This window comes from Pygocentrus nattereri, chromosome 4, assembly GCF_015220715.1.
Source record: "Pygocentrus nattereri isolate fPygNat1 chromosome 4, fPygNat1.pri, whole genome shotgun sequence".
Lineage (NCBI taxonomy): Eukaryota > Metazoa > Chordata > Actinopteri > Characiformes > Serrasalmidae > Pygocentrus > Pygocentrus nattereri.
The window spans coordinates 6,038,693-6,065,248 of record NC_051214.1 but is presented as its reverse complement, the minus strand read 5'-3'; the positions used below and the strand labels follow the sequence as shown (position 1 = coordinate 6,065,248).

General features: G+C 43.4%; 2 protein-coding genes across 3 annotated transcripts in view; one reads left to right on the top strand and one right to left on the bottom strand.

The window, feature by feature from the left end:
* Positions 1-59: 59 nt before the first annotated feature.
* Positions 60-8,269, bottom strand: arv1 (ARV1 homolog, fatty acid homeostasis modulator). The gene is made up of 5 exons (XM_017720461.2): positions 8,019-8,269; positions 6,438-6,557; positions 5,909-6,062; positions 3,836-4,057; positions 60-2,246 (listed from the first exon to the last, which is right to left on the bottom strand). The coding sequence occupies exons 1-5, from the start codon at positions 8,112-8,114 to the stop codon at positions 2,113-2,115; spliced, it is 726 nt and encodes a 241-aa protein (XP_017575950.1). The 5' UTR covers positions 8,115-8,269; the 3' UTR covers positions 60-2,112.
* A 37-nt stretch (positions 8,270-8,306) lies between these two features.
* The window catches only part of ttc13 (tetratricopeptide repeat domain 13), a 36,128-nt gene continuing 17,878 nt past the window's right edge, over positions 8,307-26,556 (top strand). For both annotated transcript variants that reach the window (XM_037537750.1, XM_037537749.1), the window contains exons 1-11: positions 8,307-8,493; positions 12,592-12,686; positions 13,742-13,817; positions 13,909-13,979; positions 15,654-15,719; positions 19,591-19,683; positions 21,765-21,881; positions 23,318-23,428; positions 24,137-24,219; positions 24,302-24,443; positions 25,348-25,522. In XM_037537750.1, the coding sequence (XP_037393647.1) occupies positions 8,334-8,493; positions 12,592-12,686; positions 13,742-13,817; positions 13,909-13,979; positions 15,654-15,719; positions 19,591-19,683; positions 21,765-21,881; positions 23,318-23,428; positions 24,137-24,219; positions 24,302-24,443; positions 25,348-25,522 (1,189 nt within the window). In that variant the 5' untranslated portion in view covers positions 8,307-8,333. The remainder of the gene's footprint in view (positions 8,494-12,591; positions 12,687-13,741; positions 13,818-13,908; positions 13,980-15,653; positions 15,720-19,590; positions 19,684-21,764; positions 21,882-23,317; positions 23,429-24,136; positions 24,220-24,301; positions 24,444-25,347; positions 25,523-26,556) is intronic.

Sequence of the window (26,556 nt, the reverse complement as noted above, 5' to 3'; positions counted from 1 at the left end):
ATCTGTGTCTAAACCAAACCAGGTTTATATGTATGCACCACTGATCTGTGGAGAAAATATCTTTATGAAGATTTTATTCAACGTCCAGAAATCACTTTCGGATGGCAACGGTCACTGAACGTGGGCCTGCAGTGTGTTTAGGTGAGCTGAGTGGAGCTAATTGGCAAGAATTTGACAAATGACCTCAGGAATGTGCAGCAGCTCCCTGGAACACTGCGTAAACAGGCAGAGGACGCTGGGAAGACACTGACGTATGTAACAGGCCAGGCTGGTGCTGTTTTCCTCCCTCCCTGCAACAGAGATTACGCAAACGTGCCTTTGCTCACTGTTTCTTACACATACAACTGAGGGGTGGCTCCTCATTCCTGTTGTTCATGTCGGAGCTTGGCCTGTGCCCGGTGACGGCTAGCTGAGTTACCACGGTAACAGCCCCCGGAGATGGTAATTTACCACCAATTTACACCAAAACACCATTTCAACACAGCAGCTGCCCTTTATGACTATTTCACTATGATGGATAAAGAAACTGTCCAAAATGACTTGTAACAAAATCTCATTACATTCACCTGCACTCTGCACAATCCAATCAGCAAGGTGTAAACAGTCATAAGAAGAAGTCGTCATTCAGGCTCATTTAGTGTGAAATGGTTCATTCTTTACAGTGGTGGTGATGGGAACCAGGGGTCACCGTCTCTACAAAACAAATATAGCCATTTAATTTACAATCCAGAACCACTAGTGAACGTCCGTGTGTCTTCTGAGTTTCATATGTAATGCTGAGGATGAGAAAATAGCGGTAAATCTGAACAAAACCCACTTTTTTCAAGGATCTTTTTGCCCCACAACGCCCTGCATGTAAACAGATATCTAAAATACGCTTTAAACCAAAATCCTACGCCTAAACTACGATAAAATACTGCCCCCGGCGTCACTCGGTGTATTCAGAACCATTTCATGCCATAATTTCCTCTGAGAGATGCTTTTAGAAGCATTAAACTCTTCAGACGTCTTGTTCCCATCACCACCCGTGTGAACAGTTCCAACTCCAAGTTTCTCTAGAACAGAGCATTTCACACCAAACCACTCTGAACGGCTTTTTATACGTCTTAACCACTTAATCACGCCGGAATTCTGAACAAGTGGTGAAATTCCCTTTTAAAAATATATTTTCCTACACTTGTCACATGACGCTACTGAGCTCAGAGGGCGAAGGCTGATGTCCAACTCTTGTGGCGCCACATCTTTTTTGAGCTTCTCTAAACTAAGAAGGATTGTTTTCCTGCTTGTGTCCAGTAAAGCAGCAGTGGCTTTAATTGTTATAGCGAATCGTGATCCAGACAAAACCAATGAACCTACAGATCAGTGACAGATCAAGGTCTTCCAAGGCTCCTGGGCACAAGCTCAAACAAGAACTCTGACAAGAAATAAAGTAACTAATCTGAAAACCCCCAAACCTGAAAAGTGAGATTAAACAACAGTCCACATTTGTGTTTATATACAAATTTCTTTTTTGTTTTAACAAAAACAATTTTTAAAAATTAAAAAACAGTAATATTCTGCTGCGACTATGTCAGGGGTGGGGAACTCCAGTCCTGGAGGGACGAAATTCCTGCACAATTTGCTCAAGCACACCTGATTCAGCTCTTCAGTTAATTACCAGGTTTGGTTGGTGTGCTAGAGCAATGGAAATCACAAAAACATGCAGGGCCCTGGGCCTCAGAAAGGGTTCTTCAGATTGATGGAGAACATGCTATACACACTTAATGAAAGACTGGAGGGTGGGGAACCAGCCCTGTGACCGGAAGGTTGCCGGTTCGATCCTCTCGGCTGACAGTCCATGACTGAAGTGCCCTTGAGCAAGACACCTAACCCCCAACTGCTCCTCAGGCACTGCCATCCTCTGGCAGTCAGAGGGCCCTTAGGCACTGGCGACACTGTCCCGGTCAGTAATCTCTCCCAGACATGCTTAATAGGCAAGATGCACATAGTTTGTTACTGACAGAGGACACAATCTCACACCTCACTGCTGAAGGCCAGCAAAATGGCTCAGGAGACGGTGAGTGGTCCTCAGCAGCTACCACCAAGCTGCAGAACCTGCGTGACGGGCTCAGTTCAGGTGTAGAGGTCAGGCAGGTAGTCGTGCGAGTTCAGCTGCAGCTTGTGTAAACTGTCAGACACACACGTCTCTAACAGCAGCCCTCCGAACACGGCCAAGACAGACAGTCTTCTGCTGCAGTTCAGAATCACTGGAACACAGGAGGCAAAGCATTACACAGTCATTTAAAGCAAATATATACATAGTTCCAGCCAAGACATGTTGGGTTTATGGCTTTAGTTTTGTAGTGGCGTTACAAGGCTAATGTTGCTAATGCAAACTGCAAACTTATTTACAGTTGTGTGAAATTGTTTGAGCACCGCTGGTCAGATCACACGTCTTTGTAGATTTTTTTTTTTTCTAAGCATAAATAAGTTTGCACGTTTATATAAAAACTAAGTCTCGCTTTGTTTGGGTAGTCCACTATAGTCCCCTACAGAGTATCTACATACACTCACCAGCCACTTTATTAAGTCAAGACAACTTGCTGAAGTGCAGACCGAGCATCAGAACGGGGAAGAAAGGGGATTTAAGGGGCTTTGAACGTGGCGTGGTTGTTGGTGCCAGACGGGCTGGTCTGAGTATTTCAGAAACTGCTGATCTACTGGGATTTTCACACACAACCATCTCTAGGGTTTACAGAGAACGGTCCGAAAAAGAGGAAATATCCAGTGAGCGGTCAGTTGTGTGGACGAAAATGCCTTGTTGATGCGAGAGGTCAGAGGAGAATGGGCAGACTGGTTCCAGATGATAGAAAGGCAACAGGAACTCAAATAACCAACCAAAATCTCTGAGGAACGTTTCCTACACCTTGTTGAAAGTCTGCCATGAAGAATTAAAGCAGTTCTGAAGGCAAAAGGGGGTCCAACCTTTTACTAGCAAGGTGTACCTAATAAAGTGGCCAGCGACTGTATGTTTATCAATGTGTATATTGTGCTTGTGGGTGGGGTCGGGGCTGGGGTTGGGGTGTGTGGGGTCGGGGCTGGGGTCGGGGTGGCTGGGGTCGGGGTGGCTGGGGTCGGGGTGGGTGGGGTGTTATGAGATTGGTGTGAGTGGAGGAAATAGGATTGTACAAAACTATCACATTATGTATATTTCCCTGAGGAAAAAGCTCAAACAGAAAGACAAATCTAAAAAATAAACATGGCACAAAAAACTGCACAACTTCAACGTATTTGTTAAATTTAGCATATTTGAAATATGAAATGTGCCATAACTTTTGCTCAGGCCACATTTTGTGTTTTCTTTATTCCTCCTAGTATGTAAACAGACAGTGCATTAAAATGTGCAGAAGCATGTTCTCAGTACAGCATGTGTTTATTCATTTATTGGTGTTAACTTATTTTAACAAAAACTCGTTATTTGACCAGGGGCGCCCAAACTTATGCATACAATTCTCCACCAATTAGCAATACTTGCTTAGGTGGTTTATAACATGGTGTAATATGCTGTTATCAATAAACAGGGGCAAAAGTATTCTCAGTTGCTTTATGAGAGTTTTTAGCCCTGTATAGCTCTGTATGCCTGTGTTTACCCTGTATGGCCTGTGTGTTGGAGATATGCGACCTGTCAGGGTGTGTTTACCTTAAATGGCCTGTGCGCTGAAGATATGCACAGCCGCTCGTGTTCAGATAACCCACAACAACATATCTGTGTATGCCCCCCTCCGTTTACGTGTGCGGGTGAACCTCATATGCCCTGTATTTAAGTTCTGCGTCTCTGTTTAAGTTGCGTGTTTACCCCGTATGGCCTGTGTGTTGGAGGTGAGGACGAACAGTCTGATGAGTCTGAAGCACAGAGGAGAATAATCATGTTCCCAGATCACTGCAGGAATCAACAGCACTTTCCCATAGCAGGACAGCAGCAGGGCCTTCAGCAGAGGAGCCAAGTTCAGCGAGCAGCCGTAGAGCCACTGCACCGGCCACAGCACCGCCAGCACACCTACACAGTACACCGCCAGCTCTGATGGAACACACATACATATACACACAATTAAAATCATGTTTTTTATGTTTCCAGCACAGATATTCCAATATCTTTAATACTACTACTACTAATAATAATAATGTCTATTTTTTATATAGGAATTTCCATACATTAAAATGCAGGCCATAGTGCCTTACCATAAAAACAACACAGAAAGAAAGATTAAAAATTATTATTATTAATAATAATAATAATAATAATAATAATAAAATGAAAGTGCACAACAAAGGAACAATAGTTGACGACCACTCAATCTAGGGGAGGTGAACAGGTGAAAGTCATAAATAAAAGAATGAAGCCATTTTAAAAAAGAAATAAAAGCAAGAATAAACACTACAAACCAGGAATCATAATTTAAAAATGGATAAAATCAAAAGAACAAAATTAAGAAATTTAGATCAAAAAGGCATATTATTATCAATACACTCAGAGAGTCTTCCAGAAACATTTCTGTGGTGTTGTGACTGGTTTTTGCAGCAGTTCTGAAGCTGTGTGTGTTTTCGGTAAATGCCGCATGTTTGTGAAATGTAGCTCAGGTGTGTTAATGAAAGTGTTTGAGTTTGAGTCGCATTGTTCACTGTACTGTGTGTTGGGGTCTTGTCGGCCACAAGACAAACATTTGTCTTTTACACTGGAGCCTCAGACTCAGACGATCTGCCCACACGTACATAGAGCTCTGAGCCCAACTCCTGAGAAACAACCCCACACCATGATCCCCCCTCCACCAAACTTTACACTTGGCACAATGCAGTTAGACAAGTACCGTTCTCCTGGCAACCGCCAAACCCAGACTCGCCCATCGGATTGCCAGATGGAGAAGTGTGATTGGTCACTCCAGAGAACCCGTCTCCACTGCTCTAGAGTCCAGTGGCGGCGCTTTACACCACTGCATTCCACGCTTTGCATTGTGCCTGGTGATGTAAGGCTTGGATGCAGCTGCTCGGCCATGGAAACCCATTCCATGAAGCTCTCTACGCTGTTCTTGCACTGATCTGAAGGCCACATGAAGTTTGGAGGTCTGTAGTGATTGACTCTGCAGAAAGTTGGTGACCTCTGTGCACTCTGCCCCTCAGCATCCGCTGACCGCTCTGTCATTTTACGCGGCCGACTACTTCGTGGCTGAGTTGCTGTCGTTCCCAATCGCTTCCACTTTGTTATAATCCCATTGACAGTCGACTGTGGAATATTTAGTAGTGAGGAAATTTCATGACTGGTCACAGAGCAGTGTGTGTTGTGCTGGTACGAGTGGATCAGGCGGAACAGTGCTGCTGGTGTTTTTAAACACTGTGTCCACTCACTGTCCTCATCCTCTAGTCCTTCATCAGTGGTCACAGGACGCTGCCCACAGGACGCTGCCCACAGGACGCTGCCCACAGGACGCTGCCCACAGGACGCTGCCCACAGGACATCTTTGGCTGGTGGACTATTCTCAGTCCAGCAGTGTCACTGAGGTGTTTAAAAACTCCAGCAGCACTGCTGTGTCTGATCCACTCAGACCAGCACAACACACACTAACACACCACCACCACCACGTCAGTGTTACTGCAGTGCTGAGAATGATCCACCACCCAAATAGTACCTGCTCTGTGAGCGTACACAGGGTTCCTGACCCCTGAAGAACAGGGTAACAGGGGGCTAACAAAGTATCAGAGAAACAGATGGACTACAGTCTGTAACTGTAGAACTCCAGAGTGCTCCTATATGGTCAATGGAGGTCATAATGTTATGGCCTGATAGGTGTGTGTTTTATCATCCCAGAGGACGATCAAACAACATGAGCCCTTCAGTCGGTATGTTTATTCTGTGCACCAAGCAGTGTGGGGTTACCGAGAGCTGCCAGGGCAAACATCCCATAAAAGTCCCATTCTTTAGTGTATCTGATGATGTCAGCAGGATCACTGGTCACTTCTGAACCCTGGAGCTGGGACCACCTCAGATACGCCTCACACAGCAGACAGAAGATGCACAACTTCCAGTGGATCTGGAAAAGAGAGAGGGGGAAAAAATTCCAAATGTAGACTGAAAAATTGGTTCAATACTATACGCCAGTGTCTTGATTCAGTACATATTGTGACACAGGAGTGCCTGAAAATGTCCTTTATGTTAAATACGGTTACACTATTACATGTTATGTTATTATTATTATTATATTATTTGGCTATAATATTCAGCTCATTAGAGCGTTCAGCCTAGAGTTTTGAGCCATTTCAGCCCCATGATAACTTGACCACATAGCCACAAGACAAGGCTACACTGTGATGCCACACAACACGACGCCCTGTTTTGTACCGAGTCATCTGGAAATATTTACAATAATAAATCCTAATCGTATTATTAACCCTAAAAGGGGACTTACGTTTATTTCCGTGTTGAACAGGATATGCCTGAAAGCCTGGATCTTGCATAATATGGCGTCTATCAGAATAATGACGGGATCATATTCGATGTACTTGTCCACAGGCTTTGCGCATGATTTCTAGAAAGAAAAAAAAAGGGAATTAATACAGAACTTCAGCACCTTTTCCAGTCAAATGAAACACAAAACTACAATGTCCCTCTTCTGGAAGGACTGCGCTGTGCCATGCTAGTGTTATGTTGTTCTTATTCTACTGTAAATGAACGATTAAGAGACTGTTATTGTTCTAAGCTCAACGTTATAGGCTATCCTAGTTCCACCCTGCTCTACAATGGTCAAGACTCCCACAGGACCACCACAGAACGGGTATTATTTGGGTGGTGGATCAATCTCAGCACTGCAGTGACACTGATGTGGTGGTGTTATTGTGTGCTGTGCTGGTATGAGTGGATCAGACACAGTAGTGCTGCTGGTGTCTGCAGAGTGCTCCTATATGGCAAGTGCAGCTGATAAAATGGACAATGAGTGCAGATCATCCCTCATAGGTGGGGGAGCTTTTACACGCATTTAACCGTAGACGTCTGGTTCCCATCACCACCTGCGAGTTTCTCTAGAGCGGGTCTCCACGTCTTATGTGTTATTGGCTGGATGCCTCCAGCACTAATTGGAGCGGCTTGCAGCTGAGTGTGAAGCGGGTGGTATGCAGATCAGCACCTCCAAGTCTAAGTCAGTGGTCCTATGCCGGAAAAGGATGGCATGCCCACTCTAGGTAAGGGGAAAGGGCCTGCCCCAGGTGGAGGAGTTTTAGTATCTTGGGGTCTTGTGATGTGATAGAAAGAGGGATCGTGAGATCAGCGGCTGGCTGGGACAGGCGGCAGCAGTAATGCGGTCACTGTACCAGACTGTAGTGGTGAAGAGGGAGCTGAGCCAAAAAGCAAAGCTCTTTGTTTACCGGTCAGCCTACATCCCTGCCCTCACCTATGGTCATGAGCTGTGGGTAATGACCGAAAGAATGAGATTGGGAATACAAGCGGTGGAAATGAGCCTCTTCGCAGGGTGGCGGGCTACACTCTATCCGATAGGGTGAGGAGCCAGCTGAGGTGGTCTGGGCATCTGATCTGGATGTCCCCTGGACGCCTACCGGTGGGGGTGTACCAGGCACGGCCTACTGGGACAAGTCCAGAGGGTCGTCCTAGGGCCCCCAATGGAGGGATTACATCTCCAAGTTGGCCCGGGAGTGGCTGGGGCTCCCCGGGAATGAGCTGGAGGAAGTTGCAGGGTACAGGGTCGTCTGGGATTCTCTGCTCTCCCAACTGCTACCGCGACCCTGTCTGGACTGAGCGGTTAACGACGACGATGATGACGATGATGTTGTTATGGGTCTCCACGTCAGAGCACTCGGACTTACACTGTTGAGACCTTAAAGGCTTTTTAGTCATGAAGGAAGTCTGAAGAAACTGGTAAGCCCCTCGTAACACCGCCTAACCGTCACTGACCCCGCAGGCTGCCGGTTAGCACAGTTAGCGTCAAAAACAAACTCACGTTTTGTGACAAAATAGTCCACACTAACACATTACTCACACATATCGTAATCTTCAGTATCCCGTTACTGTAATCTCGGTGTAGTTCGCTGGCGTCTTCAGTACATTCAATACATTTAAAAGCTAATTTTGCCATTCTGGTACATTCGGGCGCCCTGCGTTTGTCAGCGTTTACCGGCCACAGGCGTTCAAACGGTCTACATCCGGGACATCCTGCGGATTCGACCGCGCTCACGTCTGGGAGTTGTAGTTTTCCTCGCCTTCCTCTTCTAGCACCGTCACTACAGACAGTCGCCTCGGAACTACAATACCAAGCCGCCACCGCCAACCTTACCTGAGCGAGTGCCTCAGAAACATGGCACCTGCTGGCAGGGCTGTTGTTGTGGTAGCGCTGTCGCTGCTGTACTTGTGCCGAGCAATTTTTTCCACCGAGTTTTTCTCCGCGCTCACTTTCGCCGAGGGCGAGCACGGCTGCGGCCCGCCGTCCGAGTGGGAGGAGTACGCCGCGGACTGCGGTAAGAGGGGCTCTTTAATCCTCCACTCGCTCGGTTCTGCCACGTCCTCCTAACTCGCTTCTGCTTCTCATTCATGTTTCACGTTTCCGGCTCCTGGTTGACGCAACTCCTCAGCGTGTGGACTTAAGCCACTTGTCACAGTTCTCCTTCTTTTTCCCCCATAAAATCGCTCCTAAAGTCTTTAGGTTCACGCAGGCAGAGGCTTTCGACATAAACACAAACATAAAGGTTCTCTCTGCTGTCTGTTAACGACGGCACCGCGGCGTCCGCGCTGCCTTTCCACGTTCAAGTTTCCTTAAAGGGAAATCCCACCGACTTCTCAAAATTCCCACATAAATAAGTGGTTAAGATGTAAGTAGTGTCACGCAGAGTGGCTTGGTGTGAAAAAGCTGCTTTCTAGAGAAACGTACTGAGTCAGAATTGTTTACAGTGGCGGTGATAGGAACCAGACGTCTGAAGAAACCGAGTACGGTGTTGTTTGAGACATTGTTTTGGCCTAACGTATGTTGGGATACACCCAAGGCAAAAGAGTCCCCAAACTGTCAACGTTACGTCTAAAAACTCGTGAGGCATGCGAAAGGTTCACTGGTGGTTTTGGATAGTAAATAAAATCCCCTGTGCTTATTGTGACCCCTGGTTCCCATCACCACCATTGTAAAGAAATGAGCGCACATGAGTTTCTCTACAGTGAGCCATTTCACTCCAAACCACCCTGAATGACGGTTTACGTCTAAACCACTGAATTATTCAGAGTTTGGTAAAAAATTGGTGGGACTCCACTTTAAAGCTTCCTTTAAATGGTGAGGGTCAGTCTTGTAAGGCCGTGCCTCTTGGTTAATTTACCTGCTTAGGCTTGTTTCATATTCTGGACATGCTTTACTCTTTGAGTCTGAAATCCGTTCAGCCCAGTGAGAAGCAAGCAGCCATGCAAATACAACAAAGAGCTTCAGATTGGATGAAAGTATAACGGCATGAACTTTGATTGCACTTGTGAGGAGAGTGAGGAAGCTGTGATAAGTATTAAGTGATACTTTTTTAATCCCACAAACGGGGAAATTCCACCTCTGCATCCGTGAAGTGAAACACCACATTACACACCGGTGAATACACACACACTAGGGGGCAGTGAGCACACTTGCCCGGAGAGGTGGGCAGCCACGGCGCCCGGGGAGCAGTTGGGGGTTAGGTGTCTTGCTCAAGGAGACCTCAGTCATGGACTGTCAGCACTGGGTATCAACTGGGTATCAGCGGCCACCTTCCGGTCACAGGGCCAGTTCCCTAACCTCCAGCCCACGACTGCCCCAATAAGCAGAAGTGGGTTCTGCTTGCTTACCTCCGTCTGCTGAAAGGGAAATTCCACAGATTCTAAAAATATTCAGCGTAATTTGGCTGTTGAGATGTAAACAGACACGTTCAGCTTGATATGAAATGGTGCATTATAGAGAGTCTTTACAGTGCTGGTCAGAAGAATCAGGGTTTGAAGTGAGCTTATAAGACTGACCCTCGCCATTTAAAGGAAACTTTAAAGGGGAATCCCACCATATTTTTTTTTCTCAGAATTTCTGAATAATTCAGGGTGGTTTGGAGTGAAATGGTTCACTGTAGAGAGACTTATTATATATATATACACACACACACACATTTTCTAAGCTCCTTCTCCCTCAGGGTCGTGGGGGGCGCTGGAGCCTATCCCAGGGGTCACTGGGTGGAAGGCAGGATACACCCTGGACAGGTTGCCAGTCCATCACAGGGCAGTCAGACATACACAATCACACCTAGGGGCAATGCAGCATGTCCAATTGGCCTAACTGCCTGTCTTTGGACTGTGGGAGGAAACCGGAGAACCCGGAGGAAACCCACGCAGACACGGGAAGACCATGCAAACTCCACACAGTCGCCTGGCTGGGGAATCGAACCCAGGCCCCCCCTTTATTTTTTATATATGTAAGGCAAATTATTTATTTTTGCCTCTTTATTTTGTAAAAGCTCCCCTCAAATTAAGAGAATGTGTTTTATGATCTCCACATATCACTATAGGCTTACAATTTACTGCTGAAATCCAAAAATCTCAGACGCCCTTTGTGTTATTTTATAAAAGTAATGTTTACAGAGCAGATCAGTAGAAAGAGTGTAGAAAAACAAACTTCAGCTTCTTTTCAGCTTCTTTTATTTTAAGGGTTTAAAATGACATCACCGTCTATTTGACTGGAGAGAAGAGCTACAGCCTCACACGACGCCCAGCTTCTGAATGGAGCTTATGAAATGTGAAAGTTATGAAGAACGTGACGAAGTGCGTTTTGGACCCACCGGTGGTTCCAAGGAGTTTAAGAGGTTAATATTGCGACTGTGATTTAAGCTGTGAGTATTTTCTGTAAATTGAGGTTCAGACCTGTTTTTTCTTTACCAAGAAGACCAGAATATCCACTTTTCTTCTGGCTTGAGACTTGACCCTTTAATGTAGTGTGCTAGAAAGCCAGCAAAATGGAGATTTGGTTGCCTCTGATTGGTCTAACTTATCTACAGGCATTATACAACTCCGTGTTATCCGGTTAAATTTCCTCTCTTAAAACATGAGACAAAGTTTTTGATCAAGAGGCTATCATTTTTAAAAAGTTGCATCTCATGCAATTAGAAAATTACAATATTAATATAATTATTAATATAATATTCATTTAGTAAAATGTGGTGGTGATGATATGGTAGTAGCAGAGCAGCTCCTGTGCTGTACTAACGTTGTGTGGAGTTACAACTTGTGACTTGTGAGTTGGTTAAAACTGTAAATCCATTACAATAAACAGATCATCTGTATCTGCTGTGAAGCTTTAAACCAGGACTGGGGAACTGAGGGCCAGAGTCCAGCACAGTTTGGTGATGCCCCTGGTCTGGCACGCCAGCTAGACCTGCTAATTGAGCTGACGAGTGAATCAGGTGTGCTGGAGCAGGATGATCACCAAACTGTGCAGGGATCCAGCCCTCGAGGACCGTGTTCCCAAGTTAGGGAACTGGCCCTGTGTCCTTTAGGTTGCTGGTTCGATCCCCAGCGCCAACAGTACATGACTGAGGTGTCCAGACACCTAACTGCTCCACGGGTGCCGTGGATAGGGCTGCCCACCGCTCCGGGCAAGTGTGCTCACTAGTGTGTATGTGGTGTTTCACTTCACGGATGGGTTAAATGCGGAGGTGAAATTTCCCAGTTTGTGGGACTAATAAGTATCACTGAATTTGACTCGACTTGACTTGAATATCTCCAGAAGCAGCTACATGACGAGGCCTCCATAGTACACCAACCTCCTATTGCCGGTTGAGCGGTTTTCATGTCTTCTTATTAAATGAACCCCCTTAAAGTCTCAAGCTTATTACATACTAATTCTTATTATTGAGTAACTACAGGGACATCAGTGCAAACAGGCTGAGCTATTCTTAGGTTATAGCAGTGTGTAATAAACTTTCAGCCTGCTGGTGGGCCCTGGCCATTTAAGGGGTTACAGGTGGGTTTGCTTAGGCATCTTCACTCTTTTAACTTCAGTGGCTACTTGAGCTGAATGATATGGGGAAGATGTCTAGTTGCGATTTTTCTGATTGATACTGCGATTTAAACTGAGATTATTTTCTCTAAATTGAAGTTCAGGCCTGTTTTTTTTGCCATGGAGATCAGAATATCCACCTTTTCTGTTTGAGGTTTGCCGAACTGCCAGTAAGTTGTGGTTGTGATGTCACAACACATGGGGGTTTGGTTGCCTCTGATTGGTCTAACTCATCTACAGGCGGTTCAGAAGCCCTGTGTTATAAAGTCAAATTTCCCCTCTTATAAACTGAGACAGCGTTGTTGGTCATTTAGGCAGTAGTTTTTGAAATTGCAACTCTTACGATCTGAAAATTGTGCTCTCTCTCTCTCTCTAATTGCAATTTCAGTGTAAATTGATTAATCGTTCAGCCCTAGTAGCCACCTGGAAAGCAGTGCAGTTTGTAGCTGTCTGAGATGAGGTGCCATAGATATAATATATAATTAATTAATATAATTAAATAATGAATACCAACGTAACAAACAGCTACTTGAGTATTTAGACCTTTATTTTTTATGGTCTTATTTTTTGTCAGAAACTGCTGTGCTTCAGCTGGAGGACCCTGACTGTGAGGAGGGCAGCAGTCCACCGTGCGAGTCGGTTTTCTCTCTGAATGCAGAGAAGATTCTGGTAAGTGTTACAGTAATTAACGTTCTGCATTCCAGTCAGGCCCAGCTTATCAGGTTAAAGGGGATTTGCACTGATGTTTTAAAACAGTACCTCCTAAGATACCATAGCAACAACCTAGCAACCGCTTGCAACCAGCTGGGATACCATAGCAAACACACAGCAGCACCATGGCAACTCTGTGGAATACCATAGCCCCAACCTAGCAACTCCTTACAAACACCTGGGATACCATAGCAAATGCAAAGCGACACCTTGGCAACTATCTGGAACACCATAGCAACAACCTAGCAACCGCTTGCAACCATCTGTGATACTATAGCAAATGCATAGCAGCACCATGGCAACTCTGGAATACCATAGCAACAACCTAGCAACCACTTGCAACCACCTGGGATGCCATAGCAACTACCTTGCAACACAGTGGCAACTATCTGGAACACCATAGCAACAACCTAGCAACCGCTTGCAACCATCTGTGATACTATAGCAAATGCATAGCAGCACCATAGCAACTCTGGAATACCATAGCAACAACCTTGCAACCACCTGGGATGCCATAGCAACTGCCTTGCAACACAGTGGCAACTATCTGGAATACCATAGCAACAACCTAGCAACTCCTTACAACCACCTGGGATGCCATAGCAACTATCTAACAACACCCTATCAATGAGCTGGAGTTACTGTATAAACCCAGTTAAGTAAACCTTCTGGGGTCTGTGGGCATTTTCTTCATTTCTGCATATATTCTTAAATATATGGACACTGTGTAAAGCGGGAATTCGGCCCGAAAGCTGAAAAAATCCGCTTTTAGAAATTCTAAATATTGCTTGTGAAAACAGCTTTACTCATATAGGTGAATTGTTTTAGTGCTTGAATCGGGTTTACCAAAGGTAAAGGTTCTCCTTGTTGCTATTTTCCAAAACTGCCGCAGCAGCTTTGGCCGTTTACTTGGTCAGTTCTTGCTGAAAACTGAAACCGAGCATAAATGACCTTCATTAGGAGCTTCCAGTGCACATGGCTGATGGAGTGGCTGTTTGTGTCTGTCTTTGCAGAGCCAGGCCAGGCTGTTTGTGGAGCAGCGTCGCTTTCCGTTCCCTGTCGATGACCACAACACCAACGAAGAGCTCGGTACGGCCTTCCTGCTCTTTAAATGCTCTCTCGCGCATAAACTATGAGTGACGGGTCATAACAATGTGGATTTTTTTTGTCGGGTTTACAGCCATAGGATACGTTCTCATCGGCAACGGGCTCTACGATGAAGCCATCAAACACTTCTCCCTCTTACTGCAGGTCAGTTCACGTCTCATGTATTAACTGCTGTGTGTTAAAAGGATGGTTCAGCGGAAAAAATCACAAAAATTCTGTTTACCATCGATGTAGTCGGTCAGCCAGGACACGTTTGGAGTCCAAATATTGGTGTAGCACTGGAGCTGTGACTCAGACATTGCACACAGACACAGACTTGGGGGCAGTCGTGGGCTGGAGGTTAGGGATCTGGCCCTGTGACCGGAAGGTCGCTGGTTCAATCCCCAGGACTGACAGTCCATGACTGAGGTGTCCTTGAGCAAGACACCTAACCCCCAACTGCTCCCCGGGTGCCGTGGATAGGGCTGCCCACCGCTCCGGGCAAGTGTGCTCACTGCCCCCTAGTGTGTATGTGGTGTTTCACTTGATGGATGGTTTAAATGCGGAGGTGGAATTTCCCCGTTTGTGGGATTAAAGAAGGTATCACTTAACTTCAGCAGTCTCCAAAATCTTTTCTGTAAATGGATCTCCCAAATCTTTCTCAACCCCCTCAGATCGCAGCCAGCTCTTCATTAAGGTCAGACTTACTATGAGTCTTACTCTGAAATCAACAGTAAGTCAAACTGCATCCTTAACCACATCAACAAGTCTCCGTGACCTTAAGTGGTTTAGTGGGTCTTAACGCATGCAGTCTTAGTGTGTTGAAAGAATGTTTTGGGACGTATTTAAAGAAAATATTTGGATGGCTATTGACGTCATTTGTTAGCAATGTTGGCCTCGTAGCTTCTGTATAAAAAACTAAGAAGCACAGTTTGGATACCAAACATGTCTTAACTGATCGATTACATGGGGTGAAAGTGTAAATTCTCTATATATATATATTTTTTTTTTGTCAAATCATTCATGGAACAGTTCATTTTTATGGAGCCCCTAAGGGGCCGTGGTTAAAAAAAAAAAAAAAAAAAAAGGGTCAGACTTTACTTGGATGGTCCCCTATGGATGCTCTACAAACTTTCTGGTGATCCTCAGTTGATTATGAACAACATTATGGTTGGGTTTGGGAGTAGGTGTAGGTTTTTTATCTTGAGGTTAAGGTTAGGGTTACGTTTAGGGTCGGGGATAGATTTAATAAACTCTTTCACACTGAACTTCAGTTGAATTTAATGGGTATTTAGTTGAATGTTATTGAAAGGCAGACTGGGCATCTATAGTGAACCTTCTAAGTTACATTCAGCTTCAAGTCCAGTGGCATTTAATGACAATTCAGTTGAATGTTACTTAAATATACTGAACATTTACAAAGAATCTACAGTGACTCAGAACATGACGTCTTCCTCTTGGCCTTTCATAAGGACATGTGAAGGACGTTTTCCTGAGTCTGGCATCATTTTAAAGCAATCAAAAACACAAGCACTGCTCACTGCTGCTCATCTCACTCTGGACTCTCATGATGCTCGTTGTCATGGTAATGTCTACACTAAGCGATCAGATTACTTGTGGTGAGCAGGTTAACGGAGATCTTCCACCAGATTTCCATCAGTGAGCATGTAAACTCAGACGCTGCCACAAACCACATAAGCAAGTCTGTTGGTGGGGTGTAACCTTACATTAGCCTAGTAGCTCCGCCTTGGCTGATCGACTGTTGTACAGGTGTGAATAGTAAAGCTGTTTTAGATGGAAAATTAGTAACAACTAATGTAAAAGTGTTTGAATCCTCAGGGAGATCCGGAGCTGGTTAGTGCCATGTACGGGAGAGGGATAGCCTACGGGAAAAAGAGCTTACAGGTAAGATATTGTGGTTAATATGTGTTTCAGATGGGTGAAAGAAAGGATGGTCAGAAGAACAGGGGCCAGATTCATGAAAGCTTTCTTAAGACAAACACTAAGGTTCATAAGAACGTGCTTAAATGCAATTCTCGAGAAAAAAAGTTTCCAAAGTTCTCAAATTTTCTCTTGAAATAATCTTCATTATGAGTTGCGCTTTACAGCTTACCATAAATGTTGCAACATGCATTGTGAATTTGTATTAGCTGTTATTTCTGTTATGTAGTTTAATCCACTCAGAGGAGCGAAATGGACAAAAAACCTCAAATCAAACATTTAAAAAAATGTTGCAAACAAGAACTAGAGGTGATGGTGGAAGAATCAGCCAACAGGAAACGATCTTCATTGAAAAATTTTAGAACTGTGGGTGACGGATGAGGATGAGCCGAAGCAGCAGAAAATCGCCCCCTACAGTTCCTGTAGTGCATTGCAGTTTGTCAGAATAAATAAAGACGGAGCAATAAAAAAAAAAAATCATAATAAAACATAATATTGGCACTTATTATCGAATATTGTGATAATTTATCAATTATTGGTCCAAGGCTAGTGTACAACTTCTTCACATTGGCTTGTTGCAGAGATTGTTTAGGTTTGCTGTAAACTAAGATTTCAGTTTCAAATACACATCGCTGCTGTTGGACGAAAACCTCATATCTCCGTTTTTGTTGTTTTTCAATTTTTGACATAATTTGAAAATACCTATCACCCTTTACATTGTGTGAAAATTTCATGAAGAACGGACCAAAAGAGCACATTTAAGAATATAATATTTTCAAGAATACAACTTGCTCTTAGAATTATTATGAAGAAATTAGTTAAGAAGAGAAAATAAGATGTTGTTGTTGTTGTTGTTGTTGTTGTTGTTGTTAGATCAAAATGGTCCCTTTACAGGAGAAGGAAAAACCATACTTCACTTTTATTATAAGTCAATGGAACCAGACGTCTTTCCAAGTCATTTTGGGTCATTTATTTTGGTCCATTCACTGTGAAATTTACACACAATGTGATCAGGACCACGGATGCTTTCGAATCAAGTCCAAACCCTGAAAAATGACAAAAATGGAGATCTTGATTTTGAGATGAGATTTTGTTCTGACAGCAGCGATACGTTGGTTCAAGTAAGATTTTGTAAGTTATTTGAAGAGTAACAGTTTACTTAACTTTTTCTTAAGAGTAAAGCTAAAACAAAATAAAGATTTTCTTTCTTAAGACACTTTCATGAATCCAGCCCCAGATACGTGAATTTGCTCCCAGCCCTGTTCACATTACACGGTGAAATAATGTCTCATTTTTAATAGAAATAATGCTCTTACGATACAGTCGGTTCAGACGGTACAAGAGTGAAATTGATGCCCCGTATGAACTAATTACTAGAACAAAAACTTTGCTTAAAATATGTTATCAGTAAAGTTGCACCAGCACAGCATCAAATCATCAAATATCGCAAAATATCAGTCGAGTTTAAACATCTTTGTGCTGCTGATCATTTTTTTTAAGTAGTTTTCTGCCAGAACTGATATGATTCCAACCTCATTGTATAGCCCTTTTCAGTTTTCATGTCTATTCGATTTTATTCTATTTTAAAATGTGTAAAGTAAGTGATATTCAAAACCAGAAGGGGAAAGTTCTTGAGCAAAGTTGGCGTGACGAAGCTGTTGCTGTGCTGTCCCAGGTGGTTGCTAAGCTACTTTCATTTGAAAACTGCAATAATGTAATATAACATAATACACGATGACGAAGAACAGTAAGTAACAATGACAAATTCTTCCAACTAGATGTCTCTAAATTTTTGGCTGGTATTTGAGCGCAGTTCAGTGATAGAACCATGAAAATGAGGGGTTTGCTTTAGTTTCCAGACAAAAAAAGCCCATCTCTCCTGGCCGCCTGTCTGCAGCCTGCATTACCTGCTGTATGATGTCACCTCTGCTGTCCCTCGTCTGGCTGTAGGAAGTGCTTACAGGAGCTGTTTTAGGACGAGCTCTGATTACACTGCCTGAGGAGGCAGAGCCAAATATGTGACTCAGTGCCTTTAGTGCACTCCAACAACCGACTGTCAGCAGGAAATGTGCCTGTATAAACGATACTAATGTGCTCGAGACAACCGCCAGGCTTTTCTAATGCCATTGACTTTGTGTAGGCTCACCTCACATCGCAGGTTTTATTAACTCTACAATCATCTTATATCCTCTCACTCTGCTCTGTTACAGTGTAAACCTCTTTCTATATGAGAGTCAACCTATTTTAACTTCATTTATAGTGAATCAAAACAGCAGAATCCTTATCGCCCCCTACAGTTCATGTAGTGCATTGCGGTTTGTCAGAATGAAATGAAGACAAAGCAATAAAGAAAATCATGTGACACATGAAAGAAAACATATTATTGGCACTTATATTATCACGATATTCGATAATATCAATTATTGGTCCAAGGCTAGTGCACAACTACATATCGCTGCTGTCGGACGGAAACCTCATATCTCTATTTTTGACGTTTTTCAGTTTTTGGCATGATTTGAAAATACCTGCTACCCTTTACATTTCATGAAGAATGGACCAAAAGAAACAGCCCAGAATGACTTGGAAAAACCTCTGGTTCCATTGACTTGCATTAAAAGTAAAGTAGGTTTTTTCCTTCTCCTGTAAAGTTACCTTTTTGGAGATACGAGGTTTTCTTCCGACAGCAGCGATATGCGGTTTGTTATTTTATGGTGCCGTTTACTAACTTAACCCTGCCCTAACAGTTTGAGCTTTGACACACATACAAAATAAATAGAGCTTAATATTCAATAAAATTGGGAAAAACTGGAATTTTAACCTACTTTTATGCATTGGTGCGTTGGTTTTTATCAGTCGGGAAACGAGGCTTTCTTTATGATGCTGAATGCTAACGAGGCACCAGTAGCATCTCAGTGGAACAGTAAAATCTACCTGCATGTCACACTAATTATAGTTGTCTTATTTTCATGTCTCTCATGCTCCTTTGCTCTCTAAGCTATGGTGCTCTCTCCTCAGCAATCAGAGGTAGATCGTGTTGAGACCCCCGAGTTCCTACCTGCCTGCGTCAGAGCTCTAAGTTGAGGCGATAATGTTGGTTTTAATAGCAAATATCAAATGCTTTTCCTGCTGCTCTGGATTGCTGGCTAGCCTCTCTTTGCTGCAGTTAAGCCTGAGAGTGTGCTGGGCCATCTATCCGGGACATAACGCAACGTATTTAAACTGCACTGGGAGTTCAGACTTACAGAGCTGAGTTTAGCACATGCTGTGAGATTAAAGTGTTGATAAGAGTGGCTTAAAAAAACTGTTGTTATATAGATTTTCACCAAGAGTTCACCAAAAAACTGGCATCAGTGATGTTTTTTCAGTGTTTATCAGTGATGTTTTTTGTACCATTTATTACTACTACTAATAAAAATAATAATAATATTAATAATAATAGTAATTTAAGAATACGACAACAGTAATCAATGCTTTTTTTAAAAAAAATCATTATAAAAGTGAAATGCCATCTTGAGCTTATTCTTATAGAATAATTCAAATATTCAAGATAATATTTGGTAGAAAATTAAAAAACTGTCACAGCCTTGAAGATGCGTATAATTTAAGACGAATAACAAACTCTAAATGTAGATATTTTGACAAAAATTGAGTCGTGTGCTGCCGTTCCTCGTCAGATTGAATAGGGCGTTTGCTGGTGTTCTGTAAGCCTCGCCCAGTTTTGGATGTAATCCATGGATGTAATCGACAGTTAATCAGTGTTTTACACTTATTGCAGCCATATTGTATCAGCCCCTATTTTTCTTCTTTCCTTATCTCTCTGTCTCTTTGTCTGTAGGATATAAAGAATGCTGACCTGGCTCTGTACGAGCTGAGTAGAGTGATCACACTGGAGCCCAACAGGCCAGAAGTGTATGAGCAGAGAGCAGAGGTACCGACTCACTTTCACAGTGCATCACATGGCATTCGCATCCTGCTCTACATCACACGAAGCAGTTGTGTGTTCTACACACGCTTATTTTACCGCATAACAGCCTGTATAAATTAATCTGTTAATCATGTTATGTTTCCAGACTGGACTCCTGATGTGTGTCTTGAATATTGTGTACATCAGTGATGAAGATGTTAGAGCCTGGCCTTCTTTGGGCCATCAGTGTCAAAACGCAGTCAAAAACGAGGGAAAAACATCTCAATGATCATGCTGATTTTTGCTAGGTCACCTACGGGATTCTAGTAGTTTCTTGGAAGCTTCCATGTTTGTACTTGGAGTTTGTACCTGATGATACATATCTTACAACAGTTTTGCAGTGAGTCTGTCTGTAAAGAGTCCTGCTGCAGTTTTATATTCCTAACAACTAACTGAAAGTTGGTCAGACTACGGCTCGTGTTTGGTCACCCCCCCCCTCAGAAAATGGGTCCCACCTTTTGCACAGCTCACAGCTCCATTTTCAAAAAGGGTTGGGAAGCTGTGCAAAAGGTAAATAAAACAATGCAATGATGTGCAAATCATTTAAACCCTGTCAGATGTCAATGAATTACAATATATTGTATATAAATATGTTGTATGGTGTCTGGTGCAATGTGGATTGGGTGGCGGCCGAAGGCGGGGGCCTTGGTGTTACGATCCTCGGCTACTGAAACTGGCTCTTGGAACGTGGAACGTGACCTTTTTGGCAGGGAAAGAGCCCGAGCTAGTGTATGAGGCTGAGAGATACCAACTAGATATAGTTGGGCTCACCTCAACACATGGCGGGGGCTCTGGAACAGACCTTCTTGAGAGGGGTTGGACTTTATTCCATTTTGGAGTTGTCCAGGGTGAGAGGCGTCGGGCTGGTGTGGGCTCAGCGCCTGTACGTTGGGGTTTTCTCTGGTGGACGAGAGGGTTGTTTCCCTGCGCCTTCGGGTCGGGGAACAGGCTCTGACTGTTGTCTGTGCTTAATCACCAAACAGCAGAGGAACCTACCAGAAAGATCTTCAACTCCCACATCTGACGAAGCTTTGACCGCATACCGAGGGAGGCCGGTGACAGAGTCCGAGTGGGCCCTGTTCCGTGCCTCCATTGTCGATGCAGCAGATCTGAGCTGTGGCTGCAAGGTTGTAGGTGCCTGTCGTGGCAGCAGCCCCCGAACCCGTTGGTGGACACGTCTGGTAAAGGAAGCCGTCAAGCTGAAGAAAGCGTCCTATCGGGCCTGGTTGGCTTGTGGGACTTTGGAGGCAAAACATGGGTACCGAAGGGCCAAGCAGGTTGCGGCTTCGGCGGTTGCTGAGGCAAAAACTCTGGTGTGGGAAGAGTTTGGTGAGGCCATGGAGAAAGATTATCGACAGGCACCAAGAAGGTTCTGGCAAACCGCCAGGCGCCTCAGGAGAGGAAAGCGGTTCCCGACCAACACTGTATACAGTGGGGCTGGGGGGCTGCTGACTTCGACTGGGGACGTAATTGGACGGTGGAAGGAATACTTCAAGGATCTTCTCAATCCCACCAGCGATGCTTCCCTTGAGGAGGCAGAGCTTGGAGATCCGAGCGAGGGTCCGTCCATCACTCGGGCTGAGGTATAGCCAAGGTGGTTGGAAAACTCCTTGGTGGCAGAGCACCAGGGGTGGATGAGATCCGCCAGTTCCAAGTTCCATCTTTTTTGGAAACTGGGTTGTAAAATCAAAATATGATTGGTTGATTCTACGGTCCATTCCTAATTATGTTAATCTGACATGCTAGGCCTTTAGTTGAGCTCCTGAAGGCCTAGCCACAGAGGTGGACGAAGTACACAAATCATGTATTTGAGTTAAAGTAGAGATACCCAAGGTAAAATATTACTCCAGTAAAAGTAGCACTTGACTTTTGGTACATTAAGCAGGACTGCAGTAAAGACTCTTGCCTGACTCTGATGGTGAACCCATAGTGTGAGCTGTAGTTGATATTCGCATGTCTGTGTAGGATTGAGCAGTGCAGGTAGCAATAACTGACCTATGTGTTACTGTGTTATTTCACTGCGAAGTTCCTGTGTGTGATTGTAGATCCTCTCTCCTCTGGGCCGTATCAGTGAAGCTCTGAGTGACCTCACTAAAGCCATCCAGCTGCAGCCTTCAGCCAGACTGTACCGCCACAGAGGGACACTGCTCTTTATCTCAGAGGTACATACACACGCTGCATCTCCTCATGTAGACGCATGCAAACCAACCGCCCACCTCTACAGACGAGGATAGAGTGCGAGAGATGCAGAATACACTGAGGTTTTCAACACAGATTATATGCAAGTGTTCAAAAGTTTCAAATCAGTGTTTTCAATAATATAAAAGCAGATCTGCACCCACAGAAACGTCCACTTTTTATCTCTGTATACTAGTCACTGGTGTTACTGATGGTCATCGGTGTTACACATAATAAAGGTAACACCAGAGACATTTTTAATGACAAACACATTTTATAAAACGGCTCCTACAGAGCATCAAACCACTGCTATTAGTAGTATAATCACTTGTAGGTAGTTTGACCAGAGGAGGATGGGTCCCCCCTGGTGAGCCTGGTTCCTCCCAAGGTTTCTTCCTCAGTTCTGAGGGAGTTTTTCCTTGCCACTGTTGCCCCTGGCTTGCCCACCGGGGGGGTTTTGTACATTCTTACAGTCCTGTTGAAACTTTGTCTTTTCCGAAATTCTGTGAAGCTGCTTTGTGACAACATCCGTTGTGAAAAGCGCTACAAATAAATAAAATTTGATTTGATTTGATTTGATGTTGTCACCATGGAACATCCACTAAAATGTGTAATTGATCCATTTATATTCTATTTTTTCACATTTACCTAAGAATAAAGCAGGTCACACCAGTGACTTCGACTAAAAGCTTCATATGAAATCTTGAGCTAAATAAGAAAATTTCTGATAACTGAAAAGACACAGTGGACTCACCCTGTGCTTTTCTTCATAGATCCGCAGAAAACAGGTAAAAGGAAGTCGAGCAGTGTCATCAGTGTGATTTTTATTTCAAAATAAGAGTTTTTTTCATTACGCAGTAACACCAGTTACACGACTCCTTGTGGGCACCACAACTTTCATTATATATTTTATAATATTTATTTGGAATTAGATTTCTTTGTCATTTAAATCATATATATTATATAGTCATGTAATTGCCAAAAAAGTCATGTTTTTACCTCAAAATATTGCCTCACCCTTTACACATGACTGTGAGGACGAGCTCTTCTGTGGTGCTTGGAATTCTATATGTTTGATTTAAAATCCAATATTGCTAAATTGTTAAAATAGCTTAGTTATATTTTAAAATATTAATAAATTGTAACCGTAACATGTTTTTAAAGCATAATATAACCATAAAGGGACACAGAAATGAATGTTTCTGTAAAAGGACCCTAATACAGGTTTTAAATCATTAGTATGACACACAGGAAGCTGTAAGTGATTTAATGATTTAATGTTCAGCATCCAGAATGATTCATCAGAATCATGTTCTGGTAAATTTGAATACTTAGAATGAGTGTTCTGGTAAAATTCTTGTCCAAAATGAAGCTCTAATGAAATTATTGTGCAAAAAGTGATCAGTTCTGATGTCTTCAGGACTACGTTGCTGCTATGGAGGATTTCCAGCAGTCTCTGGAGCTGAAGAGGAACCAGCCCATCGCCATGCTCTACAAAGGCCTCACCTTTTTCCACAGGGGACTACTCAAGGTATGCAGTCCTCTACATGTGTGCATAAAGGAACGTTTCGCATACTCCAGGTGTGTGTGGTTAGTGGCCAGGTTCATTACTGGATTTGGCTGTAACGCGTATTGTGATCTGACGAGGCAACCTTGTACATTGTTTATGGGAATAATGGACACTATGTTCATTGGAAAGAAGAAAAAGGACCATCTAGATTGTTACCAGTATAAAGTTCAAAAGCCAGGTTTTGTCATGTTTTGGGGCATATTAGTTAGTAACGTTGACTAATACTATTCTGACTGATATTTCTAGACAATCACATAGTAAAACCAAGAAACCTCTGCATGTGTGGTGATCCAGCACAGCTAAGCTTCTGTTTTTTCTATGATGCTTATATCATGTACAGCTTTACTTTATGCTGCAGCAGCACCTTTTTCAGTGTAAAATAATTGCCAGTATTAAAGACCTTACCTTCTTTGCTTCACTTATTTTTGTACTTTGTAAAACTGTTGTAAAACTGTGTAAAAGCACTAGAATGTTTGTGGTTTTTTGTTATCGTATTCAATTCTACATTTTCAGGCGACGCATTATAAAACGCAATATTATTTTTTTTAAGCGTTTGCTTGTGAATACTTGTGTGTATTATTTTTCCCTTATGCTCCCCAGTTAATTACTCTCAGAGTGAGATGAAAACATGGAGAATGTCTCTTTTGAGCAGCTCTTGTCTGTGTGCAGGAGGCCATTGAGACGTTTAAAGAAGCGCTGAAGTTGAAGTCGGACTTTATCGACGCACACAAAAGCCTGGCTCAAGCCTACAGGTTAGACGGCGCTGCACATCTGTTCATCAGGATCGCTCCGTTTATGTGAGTGTGAGTGTTTTTTGGGTGTTTGTGTTTGTAGGGAGCTGGGTGATTTTGACAATGCTATGGAGAGTTTCCAGAAAGCTCTGCTGCTGAACCAGAATCACCTCCAGTCTCTGCAGCTCAGAGGGATGATGCTCTATCACCACGGCAGCCTGCAGGACGCCATCGGCAACTTTAAGGCAAGCACAGTAATGTTAGAATAAAATTTAGCTGTTGGTACAAAACCTTGTATCTCTATTTTTTATACGTTTTTCAATTTTTTTATGTAATTTGAAAATTCCTGTTGTCCTTTATATTGTGTGTGAATTTGATCAAGAACGGACCAAAAGAAATGACCCAAAATGACTTGGAAAAAATTCTGGTTCCATTGACTTGCATTAAAGGTAAGGTAGGTTTTTTCCTTCTTCTGTAAAATTACCATTTTGGAGATACAAGGTTTTGTTCTGACAACAGCAAAAAAAACAAATAAACATTTAACAATGCATTGTGATTTTTGTATGTGATGGTGTTGGCTTAAATGGACCCTGTGGCCAAATTACATGTTCTAAATGTTATTTCCAAGTTTAAAGAGGGAAGGAAAACCCCCTTCTGACGATGTATATTGAAGTTAATATGAAGTTAATAATGAAGTGAAAAGCTAAAATTGATATGGTGTACAAAAAAGGATACAGATTTATAAAAATTGATGAGGATAAAGGTCGCAGTGCTTTGCCACAGAATATTGCGCAATATTAAATGCTGATTTTAGGCCTGAATTACCCTGTAACTATTTCCAAGGCTTGACTGGAGGAACCCCAGCATTCGCAGCTACCATCCAAAATATTAATATTGAAAAATTTTTTTAAATGTCTACTATGTTATACAATTTACAAGATTATTTAGGTTTACTATGGTGCTGTATTGTTGTTATTATTAAATAAATGGTTTTCTTGGCTGTCTAAACCTAAAAACAGTACTATGTGTCTAGCACTGGCAGTCAGAATGTCCATTCATACAGCATAACCCAGCCTTTGGGAACATTAAGGTGAAATCATTTACCCTGTTGTTGTTGTTGACCTTCTTGTTTATCTGTTTCTCCTGCAGAGATGCCTGCAGCTGGAGCCGTATAATGAGGTGTGTCAGTATATGAAGGGCTTGAGCCATGTGGCAATGGGACAGTTCTACGAAGGCATAAAGGCTCAGACTAAAGTCATGCTCAATGACCCTCTGCTGGGCCAGAAAGCCAGCTCAGAATATCTGAAAGTCAAGTACCTCCGAGGTGAGACACTGAAAAGCACACAGGCTTTCAGAATGTTTTCTTCCAGAAGATCAGCCTTATTATCCGTAGTGTTTTTTTCCCTACTTATATTTCCAAAAGTTTTCACTCACCCATCCAAATCATTGAATTGAGGTGTTCCAATCACTTCCATGACCACAGGTGTATAAAGCCGAGCCCCTAGGCCTGCAGACTGCTTCTACAGACATTAGTGAGAGAATGGGTCGCTCTCAGGAGCTCAGTGAATTCCAGTGTGGTACCGTGATCGGATGCCACCTGTGCAGCAAGTCCAGTCGTGAAATTTCCTCACTACTAAATATTCCACAGTCGACTGTCAGTGGGATTATAACAAAGTGGAAGCGATTGGGAACGACAGCAACTCGGCCATGAAGTGGTCGGCCACGTAAAATGACAGAGTGGGGTCAGCAGATGCTGAGGGGCATAGTGAGCAGAGGTCACCGACTTTCTGCAGAGTCAATCACTACAGACCTCCAAACTTCATGTGGCCTTCAGATCAGCTCAAGAACAGCGTAGAGAGCTTCATGGAATGGGTTTCCATGGCCGAGCAGCTGCATCCAAGCCTTACATCACCAAGCGCAACGCAAAGCGTCGAATGCAGTGGTGTAAAGCGCCGCCACTGGACTCTAGAGCAGTGGAGACGTGTTCTCTGGAGTGACCAATCACGCTTCTCCGTCTGGCAATCTGATGGATGACTCTGGGTTTGGCGGTTGCCAGGAGAACGGTACTCTGACTGCATTATGCCAAGTGTAAAGTTTGGTGGAGGGGGGATCATGGTGTGGGGTTGTTTTCAGGAGTTGGGTTCAACCCCTTAGTTCCAGTGAAAGGAGCTCTTAATGTTTCAGCACCAAGAGATTTTGGACAATTTCATGCTTCCAACTTTGTGGGAACAGTTTGGGGACGGCCCCTTCCTGTTCCAACATGATTGCACACCAGTGCATAAAGCAGGTCCATAAAGACACGGATGGGCGAGTTTGGTTTGGAAGAACTTGACTGGCCTGCACAGAGTCCTGACCTCA